Source organism: Urocitellus parryii, chromosome 2, assembly GCF_045843805.1.
Source record: "Urocitellus parryii isolate mUroPar1 chromosome 2, mUroPar1.hap1, whole genome shotgun sequence".
Taxonomy (NCBI): domain Eukaryota; kingdom Metazoa; phylum Chordata; class Mammalia; order Rodentia; family Sciuridae; genus Urocitellus; species Urocitellus parryii.
In genome coordinates, this window is record NC_135532.1 from 162480726 (window position 1) to 162507936 (window position 27211).

Consider the following 27211-nt stretch of genomic DNA (forward strand, 5'->3'; position numbering starts at 1 on the left):
CGAGAATTCTGCAAGCCGGACACGTGGTAGCGAACTGTGGAGATTTGAGTGTTCTGAAGGCCAAAAGAGTTGGGATATTTTTGGGGGTAAGCGTCCCCTCTCCCTCCTGGTGTGTGATTGCTAGGGATTAATGAGTCTGGTCGGGCCCAGACGCTTTCTGATTCTGTTGCAGTAATGGTAACTACTCCCGCCATCTCTCTTCTTCCTTTTCCTGGGTCACCAGGTAGAACTAGGCTTCTCTGAATTCGATTTCTCACTAATCGTGTGAACGTGCTGACATCTCTGAGAGCAGAGGGACTCCTTTTGACCGCCTCAGGGTCAAGCTCCCCGACGCAAAGTTTTTCTCCATAACCCAGGGTATTTAGGAGCGTGAGGTGTTCTCGAATCTGAGCTAGGTGCTTGGCAAGGCCTGGGCCCCTGGAGGAGACCTGTGGGACCAAGATAAGTACAACCTTCTTGGCTGAGCCTAGATGTTGTAGGGGACGGTCCATTTAGTGATAAGTGTAAGCTTGTTAGGCAGAGATTTAGAGCAGGAGCTTGGGATCCAGCTACTTGTGGGTTGTATGACCTCAGGCAACTTAATAACTCTCAGACATAACGTTTTCTCGCTGGCAGATGGGGACGATAATACCTAAACCCTTGGAATGTTGTAGTGATTAAAAATCAATGTGTGAAAAGCATTCTGCCAGGAAATGTAAACAAAAGTTCACTTGAAATTGCTGAAAATGACGTCAGGAAAGCAGTGCCTTCCGATTTTCCCGCTCTCCCACAACCTGCCCTTTAACTTTAACGCCCAACAGAAAGGGATGGTTGAATAAATTGTGTTGCATTGAACTATGCAATATCGCGAAGAATTTCTTTTAAAAGAGTTAGTTAGCGCCATCTTTCTTTTTTTGGTGGTGGTGGGGAGATGATCCGTTGTGTATTCCTGAGAGCAAAGCAAATTGCAGAGAAGTGCATATAGTATAGTATGTTTCTATTTTTGTAATAGCAGATCCCCTCCCATATACAAGTATATCTAAATGTTTGGATGAGTATGGGGAAAGGTTGTAGAGACCGGGAAGTCAGATTAGAGGTAGAGGAGAGAGAAAGGAGAACAACAACAATAATAAGACCAGCAATAGAAAATATGAGTATGAAATTTTATCTTATTATTATAATTAATATGTAAACGTTGCATGTGCTTATGGACAAGATGGAACCTCTAAGCAGCTATCAGCCTATTATTGTGAGGATAGCCTCTAAAGCTAGACATTCTAATGTCTAGCCCTGTATTTTCTATTTTGATGGGCTTTATTTGGTCTAATGTAAGTAGTAGATCTGCCACTTATCCATGATGACTTTATCAGTCTCATTTTCCCAGTTGGTAAATGCAGACATTAATAGCATCTATTAATGCTTGGTATGAGGATTGATGAAGTTCATATAGAGAACATACATACTAACTACCCAATAGATGTTAGTTGCTACTGTTATTATGCCTTTCAGTGGATGAAATTAGTATAACTCTATTGAACTTCTACCTTACATCTTAATTTGTATTTTGTACTTTTAAAAAATATTTATTTTTTAGTTGTAATTGGACACAATACCTTTATTTTGTTTTATTTTTATGTGATGCTGAGGATCAAACCCAGGGTCTCACACATGCGAGTGCTTTACTGCCAAGCCACAACCCCAGCCCTGTATTTTCTATTTTGATGGGCTTTATTTGGTCTCTTTTTCTTGGTCTTCATTAGATTAGTCATTTTTTTTTTATCCTCCTTCATCCATCCCCAGCAGGTTTGAAAATTTTGTATTGTCATCAAGTTTGGGGGGAAGAATACCAGGGATTGAATTCAGGGGCACAGGACCATTGAGCCACATCCCCAGCCCTATTTTTTATTTTATTTAAAGACAGAGTCTCACTGAGTTGCTTAGTGCCTGGCTTTTGCTGAGGTTGGCTTTCAACTCACAATCTTCCTATCTTCTCCCGAGCTGCTGGGATTACAGACTTTTACCTGGCACCATCAATTTTTATTGACTAGTTTTAAACTTTTAACACACATGCTTAACAAGTTTGTTAAATTCAGTTTCTTCTTTGCCTACCACATAATGTAAGAATTTTAGAATACTTTCCCTCCAAATAGTCTTCTCATCTTCTGTTACTGTTTTCTAGAATTTTAGCATCTATCATTTCTATTTGATTTTTTTAGTCAGCTCAGTACGCCATATTGCTCAGAAGCCCTTCAGACTTTTTTGTATGTATATATACTTACTGTAGAATCTGTATGGAGGAACTAGGGGAGAGGTAGTTTTGTACTCATAAATGTTTATTGTTTTCCTTCCACATACACACAAAAACTGGCAAATCTTACTGTATGTTAATTGTATCTCAATAAAATTGGCATCAAAAATTGTTTAAAAAAAAAAGATGCAATCATCTATGTTTGCTCTATTCCCTTAGCAAAAATTGGAAATCTTTCCGTGACAGTATGTAGAAAATGCATTGAAGAAATAATTTGAAATTACTTCTTTCCTGACACCTGAAAGGTAGGGTAGACTAAGGTGTTAGGACAGCTACAAAGTTACCAGAAGTGCTAGAAGTCTTTGTTGGCTCTTGTAAAGATACAGATCCTTGGATAGCCTGTCATTTGTCCTTATGTTCTGATGGTTCTTCCTTAGGATTTTTCCAGGAACTTCATCTGTATAAGTTAAGCAAAGTAGAAAGTTCAGCACCAGAAATATAAGAGACTCACAACAAGTGAAAGGGGAAAGGATAATAATAAAGGCAAATAAACCTGGTTGATATTTGAAGACCATTGACAAAAAGAAGTGCAACTATAAAAACATTGGCATACATTGAACAGTGAATGAGAAAAGGAAGAGTTTGTTTCACTCTGGACAAAAATCCCATTTTATATTTTTGATTGTTGATTTCTAGTTGAAGTGCATTCTCTGATGCTGTCCTCAGATTTCTTTTTCTTTTTTAGATTTCTTTTTCTTTTTCTCTTTTTTGTTCTTGCATTGCTGAGGATTGAACCCAGGGCCTTGTGCATGCTAGTCAAGCACTCTAATGTGACCCCAGCTTTGTCACATTTCTTAATGTTCACATTCCTCCTCACAAAATGGAGTCATTTACAATAGCAGTTTATCCATTACAACACTTTTTCTTAAACCCATTCTTCTGCTTTCCCTTGCTAATCTTTTCCTTCAGCAACACGTCAAATTACCATGATTAGGGAGGTACTTTTAAGAAGCCTCAAACAGCAGAATGTGAGTACACAGCATCAAAGTCTACCGCTATAGAAAGAACCACATGTGTTTCTCTCTAGCTGACCTACTGGGTTCAGTATGCCAAGCTAAGAATTTTGAATTTGATCTTTAAAGTTATGGGGGTTAAACTTCTGAGATGCAAGCATTGTATTACATGAGAGCCCATCTCTGCATTAAAGAATTATGGGTGATGTCCACTAGAGCTGCCAAGGACCTGTAATGACAGACTGTGGGTTAAGAATCAAAGAAGCTATGTCTTCAATTGAGGAAAGAGTGGGAAAGAGAAGTATGAGAAAATGTCTTCAGGAGTGAGTGGATGATTAATTACCCTTGAGATTCTTCTGTTAAATGATGGAGCCTTCTAGAACATGTTCATTCTTCCTCAGACAAGGAAAGAACTAAAAGGTCCCCAAGAGAAAGGTAAGTCTTGGAAGCTACCAGTCTGGGCTTTCAGGTCTCGTTGTCTCTACACTTTTGGAGAGACCCATGTCCAACCTTAAAGAATCTGATTGGATATATTAAGAGAAACTGGGTTTCCTTTTAGTTGCCATTATGTATGTAGTTGTTACTTATGCTTCTTATTCTGATGCTGTGTGCACACAGTGTTATTTTGGGTTCCCAAATGGCATTCTGTAGGGCAAGAATGTACTGACTGACCCACTTTCCTTTCCAGAGTAAATAATCTGATTTTGTTGTTTAGTCTCGGGTTGGTTTGTTTGAGCCAGTCCCTAAATGACGGATCTGTGCTGTGAGTATAGACAAGATGAGACTCAGAGCTTGCCAGGCAGAAGGTCAGATCCCTGACCAGTGGCCAGCTTACTGAGCAGGGCAAGCCTGTGAGGACTTTGAGGAAACAGCAGGCAGCCATTCTTTGATCATATGTGCCATTCTGTTGGCACAGATCAGAGCTTGAGAGCTACTTTCTCTTTATGACTTTACAGTATATTCTTGGGGTGGAAAGATGTTTCACAGATTTCAAATGCAGTTTTGAAAAATCATCTTTTTCTTTGAGTGGCTATGGTATGGCTGCAGGTTGTCTTTTTTTTTTTTTTTTTTTAAATCGGACTGCATCTCCTAGCATGTTAGATTTACTCTTACTCAAAAGTCATAATGTGAAGAGCACATACCTCTTATGATTAAGACTTGGGTTCCAGACTAGTTCTCTAAGTAATCTTGCTGAGCCTTAGATTCCTTATCATAAGATGACAGAAGGAATGATGATGGTTATGAGGTGTCCCAGCTTGGGGGTGAAGGTGTGGTAGCAATGATGGAACTCTATTAAATATTTGTTTTGTTTTGTTTTGTTTTGTTTTGTTTTGGTGGTGGTGCTAGGCATTGAACTCAGAGCTTGAACTGAGAGCTTTGTATATTTTAGGCAAGTGCTCTACCACTGAGTTGCACCCTCGCCCTTTTTGTCTTTTGTTTTGAGATAGGGTCTTGTGAAATTGCCCAGGCTAGCCTGGAACTTCCAATCTGCCTGCCTCAGCTTCCCAAGTCATGCCTCCACGCCTGCTGAAATGTATTTCTTCCTTCCTTCCTTCCTTCCTTCCTTCCTTCCTTCCTTCCTTCCTTCCTTCCTCCTTTCCTTTCCTTCCTTTTCTTTTTTTGTACCAGGGATTGAATCCAGGGACACTCAACCTATGAACCATATCCCCAGCCCTTTTTTGTATTTTATTTAGAGACAGGGTCTTACTGAGTTGCCTAGGGCCTTGCTATGTTGCTGAGGCTGACCTGTCATCCTGCCTCAGCCTCCTAAGCTGCTGGGATGAAGTGCATTTCACCTGACTTTGTGTTTTCCTCTGCTTGAATTCTCCACAGCTTATTTAGCTTGCAAAATACTGTCTTTAAATTTGCAACAGAATGGCTTCAGGGTTCTGTTAGTTTAAAATATATATACATTAATACATAAGATGAGTATTATCTGATAAGTAAGGAATGTGATTCTGGTACTATGTTTTCTATATTGTGTTCTTATTAGCCTTAATTATATTTTTATAATTCTGGGGGATAAATTTTCCTTATCAGATTTAATGTATATCAATTTTTTGTGGGCTGGGGTGTATAATAGCCTTTTCCAGGCATGGTGGCACACACCTGTAATCTTGGCTACTGGGGAGGAGCAAGTTTGAGGCCAGCCTCAGCAACTTAGTGAAACCCTCTCTCAAAATGAAATCTAAAAAGGGCTGATGATGTAGCTTAGTGGTAGAATGCTCAGGGCTCAATTCCCTGGTCCCACAAAAACTAAACAAAACAAAAGCAAAAAACAAACTATTCTCTTATTAAAACTTTTTGTTTCTTTTTAGTTGCAGATGGACACCATATCTTTATTTATTTATTTTTATGTGGTACTGAGGATTGAACCCAGTGCCTCATGCATGCAAGGCAAGTGCTCTACCATTGAGCTACAACCCCAGCCCTTAACTTTTTCTTTTTAACAGTCTCCATTTCTGTGGGCTCCAATAATAGTAATTTTTATGTCTTTACTTTTGTGGTAACTTGAAATAATGATGTTACAGTCAGAAAATCAACCAGACTTTCCTCAAATATCTTATGTTTAACATGACATTTCTTTTTGGATCATACAGAAAGTAATTTTTCTCATGTCTAATAGCTTAATCTTGATAGTTATTGTCATATTTAAATTTTAAGAATTTGCCTCCTAAAAAAGTAATGTTTCCTTAATAATAAGTAATGCTTGTTTGTTTTATAGCATCTTAAATAATGGGTGACATCCAGAACAATTTTTTAAGAGTACAGGATCTGAGGTTGGAGTTTCTAGATAGCTGTAATAATTTGTCTACTAATAAAACTTGACCTAGTCTAGTTGGAAAGAATTCCAGAGGGTACAGTAAGATTATGGTATTTGGCTGTAGTGATGTACTAAAGCATTTGTAAAATGTTGATATGTCCAATGACATTTTGCAAATGATCCACCACACCTGCTTATCCAATTCTGAAGTGCATTTTAAAAGTAGAACCCAGGAGCTGGGGATGTGGCTCAAGCAGTAGTGCGCTGGCCTGGCATGCGCGGGGTGCTGGGTTAGATCCTCAGCCCCACATAAAAATAAAATAAAGATGTTGTGTCCACCAAAAACTAAAAAATAAATATTGAAAAATTCTCTCTCTTTCTCTCTCATAAAAAAAAAAAAAAAAAGTAGAACCCAGGATTTTACCACAACAAATACTAATTGTTTAGCAATTTCCAGTAAATAATTGGTGTTCTTTTCTTTTCTTTCTCCGTTATATCTATAGAAATTAGATATCTATGTTTTTCTTTCCCAGTCACAAACGGAATGAAAAATTGCTTATGAAATACATATATACTCCATGTATTTTCTCACCTGTGTTTTGATACTATCTGAGAACAAATTGGAATATAATCCCATCTTAGATATAATCTTTGTTGATTTTGGTATACATTCTTTGATGTGTATTCATATCAGAATGCTGTCTTGAAATATGCTTTTGTTACTTAGCAACATTATTAGGGAAAATTGCTATGTTGTTTAGTATTCTCTCAAATTAGAGAAAGGAAAAAATGGTTCATATCAGCAGTCAGTATTGCCTAAGCTTTGGGACCCTTCTTTATATACATTTTCAAAGCTAAGAGTGAACCTTGACTTATTGGCATTCTTTTCACGATTTTTCTTTTCACTTCCATCCTCCATTTGTTTGGTTTTCATCAACTTTGACTAAAATTCCATGACTAAATTTAAAAGTAGTTGATGTCATTATATTGATCTGGGACCTTGGAGAAGGGATCTGTGACACTCTGTGTCTTTTTTCATTCTTCTATTCCTAATATCCCCGCTCCCACCAAAATATCATAGACTAGAAATAATAATATGCTATTTTTCATTTTTATACAGGTTGTTTTCTTTACAAAATGCATAGCCTTTAGATGTTGCCAAGCTTCTGAATTTAATGCTTTTTTTCTTACAGGAAGTGGACTAATCCTTAAGGATGAAGCTGAATCTTACCAAGGTAGTTAATGGCTGTCGCTTGGGAAAAATACAAAACTTAGGCAAAACAGGGGACCACATCATAGACATTCCAGGCTGCCTTTTGTACACCAAGACTGGCTCTGCCCCACACCTGACTCATCAAACACTGCATAATATCCATGGGATTCCTGCAATGGCTCAGCTTACACTGTCATCCCTGTAAGTATTGGACCCCATCATTCAAGAATTGACTCTGGCAGCAGTTTAGTTACCTTAGTTAGGTGTAAGAAAGAGAAAAATGCCTTTTACTCATATGTATTTATAGATTTTCATATTAAAATCAGAAGAGAGGTATCAGTATACATCATTTGGCTCAGACCTAGAACCGCAGATGAATCCTGAGTATTAGTGCTGTGCTGCTTTTTCTACAAACTTGCAATCCTTCTCTGCCCTCACTGCTACTGCTTCTTGTAGGAATGGGGCAAGAAATGCTCTCTAAGAGCTAAACTTGGAATTCAGGGGCTGTCATCATGCACCAGCCTCATAGTTATTCTGCTTCAATAATTTTTCTGCCTTAGCACTTGAACTTGCTAGTACTACTTTATGAAAATGGAACTGCTGGAGTTAAATGACTTGTGTAATATATAAACCAACTTTGTACTTATTTGAAGAGCCTACTGTATGATCAACTTATTCTGTAGTATTGTGATATCAGTTGTGACTTTGAAGGGGCAAGAGAAACAAGAAAATCCAAATATTCTGAAGCAGCTGATCTGTGCCAATTTCTCTTCCCCCAGAACCATTTACAAATTTAAGGCTTTGATTTTGAGTAATGAACTTAGTCTAGTTAGTAAGGTCTCTTGAATAATGAAGTACATTGTTGTACAAGACTGCATTTAAGACTACGTAGCTTATTTGAGTGAGAAGAAGAAGGCTTCAGTTGTTATGCAGTATCCATAGAATGATTCATTATTATGTATTTTTCTGTTTTATTTACAGGGCAGAACATCATGAAGTTTTGGCAGAATATAAGAAAGGAGTTGGAAACTTTATAGGTAAAAATTAAATTATTTGTGTCTTAAATGAATTTGGAGTTTGGAGATGCTATTGACTTATTGATAGTTTATTCATGCATTTATTTATTCATTATTCTAATAGAAATCTTTTGGACCAAGAATCAGCCATTGGGTATTCACAGTTGTTTAGGAAACAGTTGTTGCTCTCATGGAACTCAGATCCTAGCTGAGATAAACAGGTAATTCTAGTAAGAATATAGTGACTGCTTTGTAGGATTAGGAATATGTATGTATATCATGATAGCCCCAGAGGGAGGAGCACATACCTGCTCTGAGGATATGTGGAAGGTGATCAGAATAAAGAAAGAATTCTTGAGAGAGTAGATAAGGGGGCATCTTAGATGGCTCAAAGGAGAGCATTTATTAGGCAGGTCAGTAGTGGGAATGCAGTGGTGGAAGACAGTTACAAGGCAGGTACAGGCACTGAGCAAAGGACAGAGGGGACATACACAAGATCCTAAGCATACTCAAGATCCCTTGAGCCACACTCATAAAATGGCAGATGAAGACTTTATATACAGCTATATTCTGGTATATTGATATTATCTTCTGTTCCAAAAGTAGGATTTTTTTGGTACAGATTTATGTATTCATTTATTTAGAAGAAAAGCTTAATGGTGACAGGTACAGAACCAGTTCTTCTGTGGACCACTTTTTTCTGAAGATGTTCCCCAATACCTGGGACTCACTTAAGTGAAGACAGATCCTGTTTCCATTGGTTAGTGAGTCTTCTGCTTCTGTTGGTTCATCAGAGGAGTTGATGTGGCATCATTCTCCTAGATCTGAGGCCAGGTGTAGTCTCCAGTTTTAAAGTGTACAGGCATGTAATTAAGTCAAAATAGCTATTGTAAGCTTTCTAGAAATAATCATAATAATTGAAATTGTGGAAAATTGAGGTGAACTGCAGAAGTTTGTAACTCACTTTGTTTATCTCTTTTTGAATGGAATCCTCCCCCCTTTTTTTACGGGAAATTTGGGTAGTATATGAAATTTAACTACTAATGGTTTACTAATTGGTGTTTTAGATTTTTTTTTTTTAAAGTGGCTGTCTTTTAGACTAAAGAACCTAAGAAGCTGTCATCTTGAGTCAATAAAACAAAACATACTGAGAATGAGATCCATTTGTAGTATCCCACAGCATCACTATAATTCTGTCCCTAGGGACCCATGATTATTATTAATGAGATTTGTGGTTAATGAGATTTCCTTTTGATTATATCTCTTTATCTTTCTAGTACCAGTTCCTTTTGGATGGTTCCTAGAATGAGCATACTTAATGTTAAATTCTTTAAAGGAAATTGATCAACATGTCACTAAAAACTTTTCATTGTATCTCATACTCTGAGATACACCTTTTCTTTGTAGCAGCTCACTACATCATTAGACATGAATCATTACATTCCATTCTTTTAGATGAGTAAGTTTCAAAGTAATCTTTTTGCTTATGCTGATAGGCCACTTGTAATTCCAAGATAGGTACCAACTGTTTACTGTGGTTAGAGCTGATATATCCACCAATACATATGTGAAGCTGTTCCCTGTTACAGTAGAGTTATTGTTGACATAAGCACTCTCGGTGGTTCTTCTTTGTGTTTATACAGGCATGCCAGAATCACTCTTATACTGCTCCCTGCAGGATCCAGTCAGCCCCTGTCCAGCTGGTTATGTAACAAATAAGGTGTGTTCTCAGAAGGGCCTCCAAGGCTGCAGCTTTGTTCCAGGAAGTCAGCCTGTTATGTCTCCTCAGAAGTGAGATTCTCTCTGTCTGGGTTGAATTCCTTTATATCTTCTGTTTATTGTGATGATTTTAATGGAATTGGGCTGAAATATAAGAAAGAATATGGCTGCGTAAGGATGAGTTAAGGGGAGGAATATATCCTCAGCATTTTTTGTTACAAAAAAGTGGGGTGTGGAGGAGGGTCAAGCACGTGCCCAAAAAAGAAGTTGCTATGATGGGAGGAGATAATTGTCTTTTGATGCCATGCTGTATTTGCAGTTTTAATAACTCCAGGGAGAGTGGGGAAGTTGCTGGTGAGTGTTATCACATGTGTAACTATATATAGTAGAACCTCAGTGTAATACTGCTTGCTGCTAGAACAGAATTTGAAAAAGCTGGGTCCACAGCCTGAGATCTTAGTTAGAGAAGAGTGGTATCAAAAGGACTTCCTTAAAAGTTTTAATCTAGAGGTGTCCCCTTTGGCAGGATCTCTGAGGACAGTGTTCGGATGAGGCCTCAGCAGGTACAACTGCTTTACGAATGAAATCACTTTCCCTGCACTCACTTTGTTGATCTCAACAATGTTGATTTATCTAAGAATACTATTTTCAGTTATTCTCCTATTTTAAGCTTTATTTAAATTTTATAATTTGAATTCAAAAGGCAATATTTGACCTCAATTATCTTCCCTATTTAACAGGGGAAGACTTCATTTAAACAGTATTCTTATGCCTTTGGTACATACTGGAAAGACCATTTGTGGCTTCTCCATCTGTGTCCGTGGTGATCTCATCTAAGAACAGATCCTGTAGGGGAAAGATTAAACAAAGATGGAATATGATACAGTGATTCTCATGAACTAAAGGGTTGATGTCTTTGCATAAATTCTGTATCTACCTGAACCTAGTAAACACTTACTAAATGTTAACATGTAGGGCTCCAGAATATGCTTTTGGGATATAGGTATAAAGTGAAATATTCTAGACAGACAAATATAAAATGGTATAATAAGTGGTTTTTTTTCTGTAAAAGAAAGAAATACAAATTTCTGTAAGAGCTTAGAGGATTAAATAATTCATTACACGCAGGAACAGTTGGGGGAACATGTTAGATGATATTTAAATTCAGTTCTTTGAAGGACACATAGTATTTTTCCAGGCAAAGAAGTAGAAGGACATGTCAGTCAAAAGGAATAGTGCCATCAAAAGTGAAGAACCAAAGTCTGTGGTTTGTTCAGGAATAGCAAGGGTGAGGTTGGGGTGGGAGGGATGTGATTGGGGACAATGGAAGATTGTGTTAGAAAAGTGTGACTGAGGACTCTTTGGGGGGCCTAACTCAAAAGTTGGCTTGCATTACCATTGAAGGATTCTTTATGAACTGTCAGATCTCTAGAGCATTTGAAATTTGGAAATTTGCTTTTTCTCTCCATGAGACAGATTTTTACCCACCATGTCTAGATCTTAAATTGATACCATCTCTCCGGTTGTAAAGAATTAATGCTTTATTACTTTATTGCTTTCTCTCTTTTTTGTATCTTACTCTTGCTAATTCTTCTTTGTCTTGCTTTATGGCAGTCTGTGTCTGTGTGGGGTATTGGAGGACGAGTAGAAATGACTGTATCCAAGTTCATGGCAATTCAGCAAGCCCTTCAGCCAGACTGGTTCCAGTGCCTCTCAGATGGAGAAGCATCTTGTGAGGAAACAACTTCCACAAAGAGGGCCAGAAAGTCTGTGGACCGATCCCTCCTATTCCTAGATAGCTGCCTGCGGCTACAGGAAAAGTCAGAGGTATGCTGCACCACCACCCCTCTTTTTTCTTGAAACTCCTTCCACTCTGTGATACCTCCTTTTCTGTTTCTCCTTCTACTTCTCTGCTTCTTGGTCTGTTTCACTTGTTTTTATTTTTCTTCCTTGAACTCCGAGAACTAATATTTTCTAGGATTCTATCTTAGGCTCTGTTTTCATCACATTATATGTGTCATATCCAAGCTTTGTTTTAATTGTTGAATAATTCTAAAAATTATATGTACTGTCAAGATTTGTCCATATAACTTCAGTTACATAACTACTGGCCATAGCTTGGTTGTATTACTCAAACTAGTTGCTATTCATCAAACTCAGAGGGAATCAGACTTCTTGTCTTACTTCTTCAAACCTGTTCTTTCTTTCACTCTTCCTTAATACTTTATCTCAGTTCAAGTTCCTTAGTCCAGAAACTTGAGATTTTCAAGATTATTTTGATTGATTGATTGAGTATTGAGCCCAAGGGCACTTTACCATTGAGCCATATCCCCAGCACTTTTTTATTTTTTTATTTTGAGACAGGGTCTTGCTAAGTTGCTTTGAGCCTGCCTAAGTTGCCAAGGCTGGCCTCAAACTTGCAATACTCCTGCCTTAGCCTCCCAAGCTTCTGGGATTGCAGGCATGTTCCACTACCCCTGGATTAAGAATCTTTTTCTGTGTGCATATTTAATATCCATTTATTCACTCTCCCTTGATTCTATCTCCCTAATATGTCTAGAATCTGCCTCTTCCTTCCCACCCTTCGTATCACCACCTTAAGCTATGACTTCATCATCTCTTATATAGTTACCTTTGAATTATTCTTTCTGTCTCTATTGTCTTTTTTATTTAATCCATCTTCAGCCCTGCTTTCTAAGAGACCTTTGTAATGCCCAGGTACAAGCCCATTGCCTACTTTCCTAAAAGAATTTAACGACTCTCCACTTCAACTCTTACATGGCATGTACACCTGTGACCTGGCCTTCACCTACTTTTCGGCTCATTGTGGTCTTTTCTCCTGTGGCCTGCACTCTGACCTTCCTGAATTATTTACAATTCTTTATGGCATTTGCCTGTTTTATTCTTGGGCCACCTGTATACAGACTTTGTATACAGACTTTCTTCTGGACTATATCTTTTATTTTTTAATCTCCAGCCATAATCCCATACTTGCTCCCATTGGCTTACTTCATTCCATTCACCATTTTATGAAACTGGTTCCTGATTTTTTCCAGAAGGTGCTATTCATCCTTTGATATCCCTTTAATTTGTAGTTGTATTATAACCCCAGTTATATTCCAGTGATTTCTTATGCATTTACCTTTATTAAATTGTGGCCTCTTTAAGCTCAATTTCTATGTCGTTTTTGTATTTTCATCATGTAGCAGAAGACCGGCACATGGTAAACCTCAGTAAATGTTTGCTGATGGTGAATGATTATGATGATGAGGAAGATGAAACTGTAGCAGTATATAAGGGAGCCCAAGAGCAAATTTGGTGAAGTTGGCAGAGGATGCATTTATTAGGAGAGCAGAGGAGGTGAGGGAACAAAAGATAGTGATCAGACAAGAGACTTCCAATATTTAAGATAATTTATGTGGAGTAAATTTATATATATATAAATAAATATATATATTTTTATATATATAATTATATATATATTTATATAAATATATAAATATATATTTAATCAGGTCTAATCAGGTATAAGCTCATTTTGAGGAACATGGTTATTTTGATGCTAGCAATAAAAATATAATTTGGCTAATAAGCTTAATGTACATGAAATATTAGAGGAAACTTAGTGGTCATTCTAAATAAAACTCATATTATCTTCAGTAGGAGTCCAACATAGGGACATTGCTATAGGTCTGGGTAGATAATGTTGGCTTGATAGCATTTATTTTGAATTAGTAATTATCTTTGTTGGACTAGTAACATTTGGATAAATAGAAAGCAGCAGGACAGTGCTGGGTATGGTGGTACATGCCTATAATCTCAGTGACTCTGAGACAGGAGGATTGCAAGTTCAAGGCTAGCCTGGGCAACTTATCAGGACACTGTCACAAAATAAAAAATAAAAAGGGCTGGAGATGTAGCTTAGTGGTAGATGGCCCCTGGGTTCAGTCCCCAGTTCTGAAAGAAAGCAGGCAAGTTAACAAGCAAGCAAGCAGGACAGGGAGTATGACAGGGAGTATAGTTCTTAGAAAGGCCAGATGTGCCTCAGGTTCCTCATTTTTATTATTGCAAGCAGCCTTATCATTTCACATTACTTCCATGCATTCCATTTTAGACAGTAAATTATATGACCATACTTCTTCACATGGTTGTACTAGTCATGTGAGGGGGCAGTCCTGTGTAATTACATGTTTTCTGCATTTGCATGCATCTTTTTCTATTTCTGTGATGTCTTCCCCATCTTATTCACTGGATCCTTTTATTCTGCATGTTCAATATTGAAGCTCCCCAAATCTGTTTTTAGCTTGCTTTTTTTTTTTTTTTTAAAGAGAGAGAGAGAATTTTTTTAATATTTATTTTTTAGTTTTCGGCAGACATAACATCTTTGTATGTGGTGCTGAGGATCGAACCCGGGTCGCATGCATGCCAGGCGAGCACGCTACCGCTTGAGCCATATCCCCAGCCCAAGCTTGCTTTTTTCTCCATACATTCCCTAGGTCAGGAATGGCAAATGGGTTTCATTCATGGAGCTTACCACCTTGCCCAGTGCCATAGGAAGAGTTATCTGTTAGCCCTGTCTGCCACAGAAACAGGAGAGGAAAGTGATGTCAGTCAAATGCCTAACATTCTAGTCTGGATGACCTAACTTGTGTCAGATATATTCATATAACTTAAACTTCATATATTCAGTGGTTGAATTGAAATTGCTGTTTGCACATCCCATTAATACCTCAGATTTAGAGTGCACAAAGCAGAATAATCATTGTGCCTCAGCCTCCACTATTTTTCTAAGATTATTCCCTGTCTTTGCTTTTAGCACCATCTCCCTGAATTTCCAAAACAGGAGCCAGTAGTCTTTCTAGAATTCATCTTCATCCTCTACTAAGAAAAATAATTCACCAGGTTGTATTGATCCTACCTCCTGATGCAGTTTCAAATTTTATTTGTACTCTTTCTTCCTCTGCCTGGGCCTTAGTCCAGATCATCTTGTGTTTCACTTAGGTTAGTTAAATTGTCTCCTACGCATTCCTTAGCCATACTCATCTTTATTTTTCACACAGCAGCCAAAATAGTCTGATTCTTTCCCTTCTGCTTAAATGAAGGGGTGAAATTCCTTCTTTACAGTGTTTCAGACTTCCTCCCCATCCTTTTCTTTTATCAGAGAGCCAGTATTGATTTGTGTATGTCCTTGCAAGGCTTACTTTTGGAGTTGTATACATGTAATGAACATTAGAATCAGGTGCAGTGGCACATGCCTGTAATCCCAGTGAATCAGGAGGCTGAGCAGGAGGATCACAAGTCAAGGCCAGCTTCAGCAACTTAGTAAGGCCCTAAGCAACTTAGTGAGACCCTGTCTTAAAATAAAAAATAGAAAGTGGCTCAGTGGTAAAAAGACTCTGGGTCTAATCAGCAGTACCAAAAACAAACCAACCAATCAACTAGCATAGATATGCATGCCTGTATTATGGGCATATGATTACATGTTCAACAATTTATTTGGTTTTGGTTAACAAAGTTCTAAAACTCCTGTCCATGCACTTAATTAGTATATCTACTTCATTCTTTTTAAAATAACTCTAGGAAGCCATGTTATGAATATGTCATAGTTTATGCTTTTGCTCTGCTGATGAATGTTTAGGTTGTTTCCAGTTTTTCATTATTCTAAATATCTTTGTAAGTATGTCTTGATGCATATGAATGAATGTATTTATAGGACAGATCATTAGAAGTGGAATTTTAGAATCCAAAGATATTGATATTTTAATAGGTGTTATCTACTTGCCCTCCTAAAAAGCTGAACTAAGTTTTACTGTTTTTTGGTGAAAGTCTAAGGGAAATGAGATGGTGTTTATATGCCATTTCCCTTACACTTTTTCCTCCGTTCTGTTATTTGTGTTAACTTTTTTGTTATTGTAATTGGCAAAAATGGCATCTTATTGTTTCCACTTTGCATTTCCTTGCTGGTGAAGCTTAGTAGCTTTCCATATGCATATAGGGCATTGAGGTTTTTCTGAATTTTGTTCAGTTTTGTTTTAATCAAAGTTAGGACATGCTGATTCCTGTTGATTGCCCCTGTTTCCTCAGTCTTTTCTTACCTAGTTTGTGTTTTGCACAGAGTGTTTCTGGAGATTGTTGGGGAGCATCACCTTCCTTTGATGTTTCATCTGTAGTAATTTTGTTGTGATCTCTTCTGTCCATTGGACCATGTAAGGTTCATGTAAAAAAGTGTCTTACTGAAAATGGTTAAGAGCATCAATCCTTTCCTTACCTCAGATCCTTCAGAAAAGTATCATCATTGGAGTGATTGAAGGTGGAGACGTGATGGAGGAGAGGTTGAGGTCAGCACGAGAGACAGCCAAGCGGCCTGTCGGAGGCTTCCTTCTGGATGGCTTCTATGGGAATCCAGCAACCCTGGAGACTAGACTGCACTTGCTGTTGTCTGTCACTGCAGAGCTCCCGGAGGACAAACCGAGGCTAGTGTTCAGTTGAGATGCGGGCCAACCTCAAGGGATACAAGAAAGGAGTGCTGGCCAGTTGTGTATGATACAGTCTGTGTATGAGCATGCCTTCTGATGTTTTGATTATGTCCTTTCTGTCCTTTTCTCAGCAGACTGTGAGGGAAGTTTTCATCAAGCTTAGCCTGCCCTGATTTCAGAATGTAGAACAGAGGATGATTGCCATGTGAATTACTGTATTGATCCCCATAAGTGAGGGCAAGTGTTATACTGTTTCCTCACATTCTTGTGCCAAGTATAAATATTGTTTTTGTTCATTCTAACTTGTTACTTAAGGACAGGTGTAGAGTCATGTGGAATTCTGGTTTAAATCAAGGAAAGTTGAGGACAGATCTTGGATGCCTAATACATTGAGGCTCTACTAATAAGAAGTTTTAGATTTGAGATAGGTAGTGAGTAGTGTCATTTTTTGAAGTTCAGGGAATTGGCAACATAAGTGGGATTGGTTCTCATGTTTCCATACTTGCAGGATTTGCTATGTACTCATGAGCAGAGATGATCTGCAAGATTCAAAGCTACAAATTGTAAGTTTCTGAAAGCAGCTCATGTCACCTTAGACTTCCTAAATTTTAGCTCTTTCTTTCTTAAAAGAGGAAAACAAACAAAACACCAGGTAAACCTGGAGGTCATTATGTTAAGTGAAATAACCAAAGCGCAGAAAGACCAGTGCTGCACAATTTCACTCATATGTGGAACCTAAAAAAAGTTATGTCACAATATAGAGTACAATAGTGTTTATAAGTGACTTGGGTGGGTGGGTTAGGAGGATGTTGGTCAAAGGATATATAATTGCACAGGAGGGATAAGTTTAAGGGATGTGTTGTACCTTCTGGTGACCATGTTAATGATGATAAATTGTATTCTTGAAAAAGTCAATGTGAATGGATGTTAAGTGTTCTCACCATAAAAGTGATAATTAGATGAGATAATGCATTCATTAATTAGCTAGATTTAACCATTTCTTTTATATATATATATATACACACACACACACACATACACACACTTCAAAACATGTTGTATATGACAAATACATACAATTTTATCTGTCAGTTAAAAAAAAAGACTTTGTAGTCTTTTATTTCACTTGGTGTGAATAATCATGCTTTTTTGCCTGCATATATATATATATATATATATAAAGTTTGATTATGGGGTGCTGCCTGGTATTCCTTGAGGGCTATTGAATAGTATATAGAATATGTCATTTTGTTACTTTTTTTAAAATTCAGGTATAATATGCAATAAAATGCACAAATGATTGGATACAGGTCAATGAATTTTTGCACATTTGTATAAAGACCATGCAGAAAAGGGTTTTCCCACCCAGCTTTTGCCCCAGTGTTTATCTTCATCCTCTTGCATTCATTGCACTCCCTGTCCTTGTTTCATTCTGGTTCAGATAACAACTCAGCACTAGTATTCCTAGTCATTTTCTGGACTTTTTTGTGTTAAGTGCTCACAGATGTCTGTTACTGAATTTGAAAGCTGGGATTGTTTTTCTTTCTATCAGCATGTAGAAATGCCAGCTTCAGTTGGAGAGGAGTTCTAAAACACTACATTATTTGAAGGAAACTGTAGTCAGGAAAACTGGCATATATTTAAGGTTTCTGCTTGTTTAATATTACATAAGCCTTTTTTTGAACTTCTTTTAGAAATCAGAGAATATGTAAGCTCTTCTCTTCCAGTTCATGAAAAAGGGGCTATCAGTAGAAAAACAAACATGAAAAATAGTTTCAATCAGCCAGCCTGATCAAATGCATCTCTACCATTTTGTTTTAGTGGCAAAACCTGCCTGAAAATTATTAATACTCTCTGAATGCCTTATCTAGTCCCTCAGAAAACACCATTTCATTCTACGGTGCAGACTTTCTGTTGACAGAGAAAATATAAAGAAAACCAACTAGATTCTTAGATCTTGTGGCCAGAGTTCAAATTCTAAGAGCAAGAGTCGCTGTATAAATGAAGCTATCCTGAATATGGTAGATAAAATATCTTTACTGAACCAATTTTGAAAAATAATTATAAGAAAAATTCAGTTAATAATTTGAAGGAGAAAGAAAGCATATGGCTTTGCACTCTTTAAAAAAAAAATCTCTATAGTATATATATGAGCTATAAAGTTCAAGACCAGGGAGGCTGTTCAGAAAGGATGAGAAGGGAAAGAAAAACCAACCATTATTGAGTTTCTGTAGAGTCAGGAACTATACTGTATGCTTTTCCAAATATCTTATTAATCCTCACAGTGATTTTGTGGAGAAATATATTATTGCTCTTAACTCAGGGATGTTAAAAACCTGCCCAAAATAACACAGCAGTTAAATAAGCGGTAGAGCTGGGGTGTAAGCTCATCTCTCTCTTTTTTCAAAGCCCTAAGCTCTTTCTACCACATGTTGCTATCTGCTGCCAGCCACTCCAACCCTTATTGCTGTCTTTTGTTATTATTGCTTTTAATGCCCTGTTCATCAGAAAGACTCTTGATGTCATTCCAGGCATTGTCCTCATGTCACTGTTCTTATTGTCATTTTCACAGGCTCATTTGTGGTATTAGTCGGCCAGATGAAGTGCTCGAGTGTATCGAAAGAGGAGTGGACTTATTTGAGAGTTTTTTCCCTTATCTAGTGACAGAGCGAGGATGTGCCCTGGCTTTCAGCTTTGACTACCAGCCGAATCCTGAAGAGACATGTAGGTCTTCTGAAGTTCATCTCTGTCTTAAGGAAGTTTCTTCTATTTCCTATTGATTTTTGGCCTGAGTCACAAGTCAGAAATATGTACATGTCAAGCCAGTCTTTTATAAAACGCCATCTTTGTGTGTTATCTGTATGCCCTGGCATTTTGGCATACAAAACTAGGTACTTAAAACTATACATGTAACTCTTCAATATTGGGTTATTGATATTGTAGTGAGTAAAAACAAGACCTTTTCTGTTAAGCTGAAAAAAGAACATTCAGAGTAAATTGTGATAAAAATCTAAGAAAATTTTGAAAACCTTTGAACTACGTGGTAAAAGTTACTTTGTCCCCGCCCCCGCCCCCACAAAAGAGTTCTTTGCTTTTTGCAAGTCCCATTTTTGTAAACCTAAACCCCATGCAATTAAATTACAGGGAGCCTTACCATCATCTGATCCTGGTGTTGCATTTAGCTTTTTGGAGTTTTTTTACACACTGAGATGAGAAAGCTGTTTTCCTCTGTTAATATTGCTTTGAAGCACTGCCATTTTTCTTTTATTGTTTAGTTATTCAGAAGTCAAGGCAAGCAGTTTTAGATTCTAACACTCACTTGGCAGTGGAAAAGGAACCGGACACAGCCTGTGGCTGGGGGTCTCTTGAAGCAGTTGTGCTGGAGACTATTGTCTGCCCCATCCCCCTCTGGCTTTGGAGATGGTCTTTCCTTTTCATTTTCCTTTTTCTGCTTTCCTCTGAACTCTTCCTTGACTATAGCCAACCTTAACTTTGAGTAGGACCCCAGAATTCTTTAAATGTTCCCTTTATTTCCTACAAGTGATTAAATTTCATTCAGAACATGTCACACTTTTATAAAGCAACTTCGATATTAATCTAAATCAGATTACTTCTAGATACAAAATAAATTAGGTTGATCAAGTTCTTATATATAGGAGGTCAATTTTACTATTCTTTTAGACAGACCAGAGCATGATATATGTGAATAGGCATACCATTAACACTTTATACATTTTCATGACTTCATTTACAAACTAAATTACTTCCACCAGGACAGAGATAACTTAGTCTTCTAGTACCATGAATATATGCAAAGCTCTACGAAGAGGCTGACACTGAGTTCTGTGTCTCCGGAAGGAGCAAGTTCCTTTTTGGCTAGAGAAAGCCAAATTCCTTCATGATTAGGAAAACTGAAATAGTTTTATTAATCATATTTGTGTGTAGTGTTTGTGTAAGTATGTTGTACATTAAAGTTTTTGCCAATTAATATTGTATAATCTACTTGAAATATAGACCACTACAAAGCCCTGTTTTTATTTGCGTGTACACTTGAGATGAGGCTAAGGAATAACCCCAGCACATACATACACATTAAGTGTTAGTTAAAATCATTCTTTGATAGTAGGGTTATATGTTACATACCTAAAACCATAGTTTGCTTAGACATTATTGAATATCTCAAATTGTTTTGATACGGTAGATAATAGGTCAGTAATCATCTGGGAGTATACTACTATTTTTCTTTCTTGTGTGATTTCCTTAGGATAAATTTCAAGAGTGGAATTATAGGGTCAAAGGGCATGAAATAATAACTAAAATTCTTCCAATGGCTACTCTATCTGATCTTCATTCAAGACTTTCTGTTGGTTTGTCCTTCAGTATTACAACAGAATGGGACACAAGAAGAAATCAAATCTGTGGATCAAATAGAGAAAATTAAAACAACTGATTGCAACCAAGAAATGACATCATTTGAAATTAATCTGAAGGAAAAAAGGTAAAAATTTTTTGAAGTTTGAATTTTGATTTCTAACTTTAATTTTCGTCTGTTTTAAAAGTTTATGTAACTGTTCCTTTTTCAGTTTATGACTTCATAAAATATTTATAGTTGGATATTACTTAGGCCTTCTCAAATTTGGTTCCAGAAAAAACTTTTTTCTGCAGATGAATTTGTGTACTCTATCTTGTCAAAAAATTGAGGCTAGATAACAATTGCTTTAGAAAAGCTGTCAAAAGATTAGACCAAATCCATTTGTTTGGTGTCTTTTATTCCTTCCAAGTACTTTAAATAATGATGGAGTGAAATTGGATTTCAAGATAAAACAAAGTTTATAACTTGTAAGGAACTCAAGTTGTCTTGGTTATGTGAAGTTATAAATCTTAAATAAAACATTTGCCTCAATAAAGAATGAACTAAGATACACTGTAACTCCACATTTGATCAAAAGTGATAATCCTCAGTACCAGAGAGGGGTGTTTCTGTGAGTTTGGTGCATTCCCTTCAGGATGAGGATTTGTTGGTTTCTGTGAAGGGACATTCTAGGGATTCTGACTTACTTATGTCAGTCTAGTAATAGTAGAGACTTGGGAATTTATGAAAGAACATGAAAATCTTAGTTTCTATTTATATTTTGTTGGGACTTCTTGATGTAGGTCTGAAATAGTAAAATCTAACTCATTTAACTTTGTGTAAAATACCCAAGGAGATTAATTTCTGTTTAAAATATTTTTGTATTTTAAAATATAAATGGTTACAGTACTACTAAAATTTCCTTTTTTTTTTTTTTTGTAGATGTAATTGGGAATTATAGTATGCTTATTATCAGTGCTAGACTTGAAGTTTTGGAGACTTGGAGTCAAATTCTAGCACTGCTTTTAAATATAAGACATTGGTCAAGTCACTTAGCTTCTCTTTAATATCTGATAAAAGGTATAGTACTGCATAGTACTTAGTATAGTACTTAGTATGCGCCCAGCAGAATTCTATACTATGCTGTATACTATAGTACAGTACTATATAGTACAGTATATATAGTTCTATACTGTATACTTAGTATACTTAGTACTGTATAGTACTGTATAATACTTAGTATGCGCCTAGCAGAGTTCAAGCCCTTTCAGCTCTCTTAACTCATTTAATCCTCTCAACAACTCAGTGAGGTGGAATACCTTTGGTTCATGGATGAGAAACAAAGGCACAGAAAGATGTTAAGTGACTTTCCCAAGTGAGTTGTAGAGCCAGAATTCACTCTGGTTAGGCCCAGAGTCCTGTAAACCCCATAAAAACAGCTATCTCAAAGAGTAGATGCAGATTAAATAAGACAGTGTGTGTGAAAATGCTTTATAAACTACAACAGCTATGGAAGTAGAAAGTTATGCCATGTTTTTCAATGAGAAGTGTCAGACCAGCATTTCCTAACCTTGTGTGCCTTTTCAGTGCTCAACATGAGTGACCATGTGGATTTTTTAGCCACCAGCCTTGAAGATTGCATCCATTAGAGGAAAACTCTTGAGTCTCCGTGATTCATTGCATTCTTTGTTAACTTTTATCCACATTGCCATCTTATGGAGGTGCCTAGCACTAAACATTTGCCAGGCTTGTTATTAACGATTGGTAACTTTACCAGCAAAACAGATAGTCTAGGTTGTGGCTTTCTTATATTCTTCACTTTCTAGAATGTCACTGTGGCTTCCTTTTGCAGGTATCAAGAGGACTTTAACCCACTCGTAAGAGGGTGTTCCTGTTATTCCTGTAAAAATCACACTCGTGCATACATCCACCATCTACTGGTAACCAATGAGCTGCTGGCTGGGGTCCTGCTAATGACGCACAATTTTGAACACTACTTTGGATTTTTCCAATCCATCCGGGAAGCACTAAAAAGTGACAGACTGGCACAGTTGAAAGAACTCATCCACAGGCAAGCATGTTAAGAATTGGCAATACAAATCTGCCTCTGCACTGAGCTTGTATCACTGTTATAACATGGAAAGAAGAAAAGAAGAATCAGTCATAGCTTGAAGCATTTAAATTTGGAATAAAATCTGTCAAAATAAAGAATGTCTGTCCCAAACTGCCCACATGAGGGTGAAAAGATGTCTTCTAAAGACTTAAATGGCCTAGATTGATCCAAAAGGATTGAACCATCATCTGTAAAATTTCTAGGCCACTTCTATTAGTAGGTAGAGACTCATTTAGTAAAAAACCAGAGGTGAGAAGATACCCTCAAAGAGGAGGATGAGATTCTGGGAACACTGAAATGGAGATGACTGTGCATGAGTAGCATAACCTCTGTGGACACATGACTGTTGACTGAGGTTTTCTTAATTTTGATCCTCATAGTTGGGGAGCTCTTTTGGATACTTTTACCTTCCATGCTGCCGTGGTAATACAGTCACTCCAAAAGGGCTCTTGTGACTTAACCATGTTTGCCTCTGCCCTGGAACATGGGGTTTAACCAATGCTCCTACGAACTTTGGCCCAAGTCATTCTCCTTCATTTGGCCAGTGGGTCTATTTGTCTTCCTAGAACCACTGTTCTTACCCGTAGGATCCAAAAGTGTACCTAGCTGCTTTCGACTGGTCATACAGATCCACTATACTCCACCCCTCAGGTTCATCAACATCCTATTCATGAAATGACTATAGTCCTGTCACTTGTGGAGATTCCTTTCTAGTTTGTCCCCTTGGATGAAGCCTGGTGGGCAATTAGAAGATCAGTTTTAGTCCTACTTAGCTGTGTTGCCTAGGAAAACGAGTTAGGCCTCTGTGCCTGTTACCTCATGAATAAACAGGGACAGGCATAGTGGATATGAGCTTCTAAGATTCTTCTAGCTTTAAAATTTGAGGAACAACCAGGCATGGTAGTGTACATCTATCTGTTCATACTTCTTGTTCAATGCCAAGCCCATCTATAATCTTAGCTACTCAGAAGACTGAAAGCAGGAAGATTCCAAGTTAGAGACCAGCATGGGCAACTCAGTAAGACCCTGTTTCAAAATTAAAAGTGAAAAAAAGCTGGGGATACAGTTCAGGGTCAGAACACTTGCATGATGTCCAAGAAAACATTTTTTTTTCCCTTGAGAAACAAAGTTTTAGATGAGAGTACTAAACATACTTTTCATCCTTGCTTATTCATCACTATTGACCTGATTTAAAAAAAAAAATACAGCAGTACCAGGAGACAGGCAATAGAATAGATATTTAGCTCTAAAATGAAGTTCTGCCTATCAATTTTGGAGTTAGCATCAGAATTTGCTGATTTTGGTGAATTAGCATCAGAGATCCTGGGGGGGGTCCTTCCTTGATCCTCTCTGATTGTATGATTTTGTTCTTACCAGAAGAGGAGTAATATTTTTGTTGATGATATGACTGGTTATTTTTATTTTATTTTGTGCTTTTCTATATTTGTCAATTTTTATAAGGAATACAAATACACGTATATAGTCATTTTTGTAAAATAACAATAACCAAACCAAAAAGACTTTTTTTGGTAACAAATGCATTGTTTTACCCTCTTATGCTTTTCTGGTTTTTAAATTTTAGTGGGCATTATTGAATGTTGTTTGTAGGTATTATGTGTTTCTTGTATTTTTATGTGTTGGGAACCCATCTATATGTTTTCTTTTTAGTGATGTAACTTCTCGGTGAATGGCAAAGGACACTTATGGACAACAGAGTTTCTGTTCTCAAGGATCTAATTCTCTTGGAATTATTGTATTATACTTATTTATATGTTCATATTTCTTGTTCAATGCCAAACCCATTGTTGAAGGATTATCAGTAAATATCCCAGAGTCCATATAAAAGTTATGAGTTTTATTTATGTCCAAAATACTGAAAATTCTGTTCAACATTATTCAGTTTCCTGGGTCTTTTTCTTTTATTAGCACATTTCAAAAAATGTTTCTGACCTTTAATGTAGTAAATCTATTAAAGGCAATATCTAATAAACATTTTTAATTTAAAAAATTCACTGTGTATTGCTTTCTGTAAGTGGTAGTGAGTCTATTAAGACAAAATATTAAATTTCCATGGCACCAGAAATGTTCTAGAGATTTCTCACTGGAAAAATATTTTTTCTCTATTCCATTGCTTTGAGAACTTTCATGCTAAATGCAGAATCCAAAGAGGAACTATTATTAAATGATATGTGTTTTGAAGATTTCCTTATCTCTATATTTATATAATCAGAGGCCATAAGACCATGATAGTACATAATTAAAAAAATAACTATCACAATCTTGGGAGATTTTATTGTACCAAGCAACTTAGTAAATGCATTCCATATGAATCTCACCTTTAAAGCCTCACTGTGAGGTACTGGTATTACTATATTGAGGTTAAAACTTGAGTTTCAGGATGATGATCTACCAGAAATTTTAGGAAAGTTGAGTAATTTGCCTGAAGGCCTGTTACTACTCAGCTCCCAGTTTAGATTGTAGCTCCATCTGAGTAAAACTCAACAGTTGACCATTGCACTAAATAGATTCTTGTTTTGACTTGCTCCTAGGTTGAAGGGTTAGGGTTAGGGTTAGGATTGAATAGAGAGGAATAATCCAATGAGGAATAGCACATACTAGCAAGTGTAGTCCATGTTACCATGCTGGCACCTATAGATGCTCAGTAGGGGTTGCCATGTCATGTCCCCCTCTCCTCATCCAAGTTTGGGACTAACTGCACCCTAAAGTGTTTGGGGGCTTTCATTAGTTCAAATGATCTCCAGTAATGGAAGTCTGTGATTTCCCATATATCTTGAAGGAGAAATATTTTATTGCTGGGATTCAGGGGAAATATTTTTCTAAAACAATTTTAAGCCAAATTCTTGTATAATTAGAGCATTTTAATAAAAATTTCCAAGACCATCAGAGGGTCAAGGCTGGAGGGTAAAGCAGTTATCTTATCAGGGATGTTTTTTCTGGAGAAGCAGCTTGGAGAAAGCTCACTGAGACACCACAGTTAAATGATTAGCCTGTACCTTTCTGATTAGGAATAGCCTGCTCTCTGCAGTTTGATTAGTCTTGCTTGTAGCTAAGGGCTTACAGCTTATTAAAACTGACAGTGCTGTGTAGGGCAGGAAGCCTGGAAGGTCAAACTTACATGCTGAGCCAGCCCCCAGGAAGGCTTTCCCTTCACCTAAAGGTTTGGTGTAATTGGGATTCGTTTTAATATTCTTTTAAATATCTGCTTGTTTTTCAACCTTCGTGTTGTTCCTCATTTTACACGCTTTCCTTCCTTGTGAGATTCCCAGTTGTGACCCCCAAATCCCAAATAGCAATGAGCAACAACAGCGTAAACAAATTGACAAAGTGATCATATATCCCCATTGCTCAACAACGCTGGTTTATGCCTGTGGCCCAGGTGTAATCACTAATGGCGTCCCCACATCCCTTTTCTCTCAAAAGTGCACAGTTTGGACAAGTTATATGGTCACCCTAATGTGAGTGGTAGAGATGATCAAACCAGAGAGCAGGTGTCGCTATCTAAACAGGACAGCTGCTACCCACTTCTAGCTAATTGCTGCTGTGGGTCTGCTACAGTCAAAAACTCCAGCCTTTCCAAGAGAAGCCAAAAATCTGGGTTCTCACAATTTTCAAATGCTGCATCAATTTTTAAAAATACTCTATTAGCCAAACAAACATGGGGGTGCTTAGTTTTTAACTTCTGGCTTAAAATCTGGAGGAAAGGCTTTGTTATCTTTAGCAGTTAAAATTTTCTCAACTGATCACAATATGCAGAAAATATACTGATAATTCCTAGCCCATGTAACTGTACAGATTCTCACATTAAGAGATCTTGGGCTGGGGATGTGGCTCAAGCGGTAGCGCGCTCGCCTGGCATGCGTGCGGCCCGGGTTCGATCCTCAGCACCACATACCAACAAAGATGTTGTGTCTGCCCAGAACTAAAAAATAAATATTAAAAAAAAAAAAAAGATCTCTATGTTGTCTCATTTCTACTTCATGATCCCCAGGTAACTCCTGGAACCATTCTAACTTTGCCAGAAGGAAAGTATGCTTCATCCTGTTCACTTTCTATTTTATGGATGAGAAATTTTAGGCTTAAAGAAAAAAGGACTAGTAATTAGTTGTGTCCTTCCTCTTTGGGAAGGGTCTTAGTTTGCTTAGGGTGCTATAATAAAATACTGCAGATGGGGTCTTACAAGCAACAAATTTTTTAATTATAGCTCTGGAGTCTGGAAGTCTTAAGATCAGAGTACCAACATGGTTAGGTCCTGATGAGCTTGCAAACTGCCGTGATCTTGGATATCCTCATATGGTAAA

At 37.2% G+C, this 27211-nt stretch overlaps 1 protein-coding gene across 2 annotated transcripts; it reads left to right on the plus strand.

Moving 5' to 3' along the window:
• Positions 1-24815, plus strand: Qtrt2 (queuine tRNA-ribosyltransferase accessory subunit 2). 2 transcript variants are annotated; one of them, XM_026394543.2, is made up of 10 exons: positions 32-86; positions 3642-3675; positions 7198-7418; positions 8199-8254; positions 9877-9953; positions 11567-11779; positions 16226-16425; positions 19001-19152; positions 20809-20926; positions 22632-24815. In XM_026394543.2, the coding sequence occupies exons 3-10, from the start codon at positions 7219-7221 to the stop codon at positions 22861-22863; spliced, it is 1248 nt and encodes a 415-aa protein (XP_026250328.2). In that variant the 5' UTR covers positions 32-86; positions 3642-3675; positions 7198-7218; the 3' UTR covers positions 22864-24815. The 2 variants fall into 2 exon arrangements, with proteins under 2 accessions (XP_026250322.2, XP_026250328.2); XM_026394537.2 differs by lacking the exon at positions 3642-3675 and having other exon boundaries at positions 1-86.
• Positions 24816-27211: the final 2396 nt, after the last annotated feature.

Coding starts and splice junctions, on each gene's coding strand:
- Qtrt2 (XM_026394537.2), top strand. CDS start 7,219: ATGAAGCTGAATCTTACCAAGGTAGTTAATGGCTGTCGCTTGGGAAAA. Junction 11,780..16,225: donor GGCTACAGGAAAAGTCAGAG/GTATGCTGCACC, acceptor TCCTTACCTCAG/ATCCTTCAGAAAAGTATCAT. Junction 20,927..22,631: donor ATTAATCTGAAGGAAAAAAG/GTAAAAATTTTT, acceptor TTCCTTTTGCAG/GTATCAAGAGGACTTTAACC.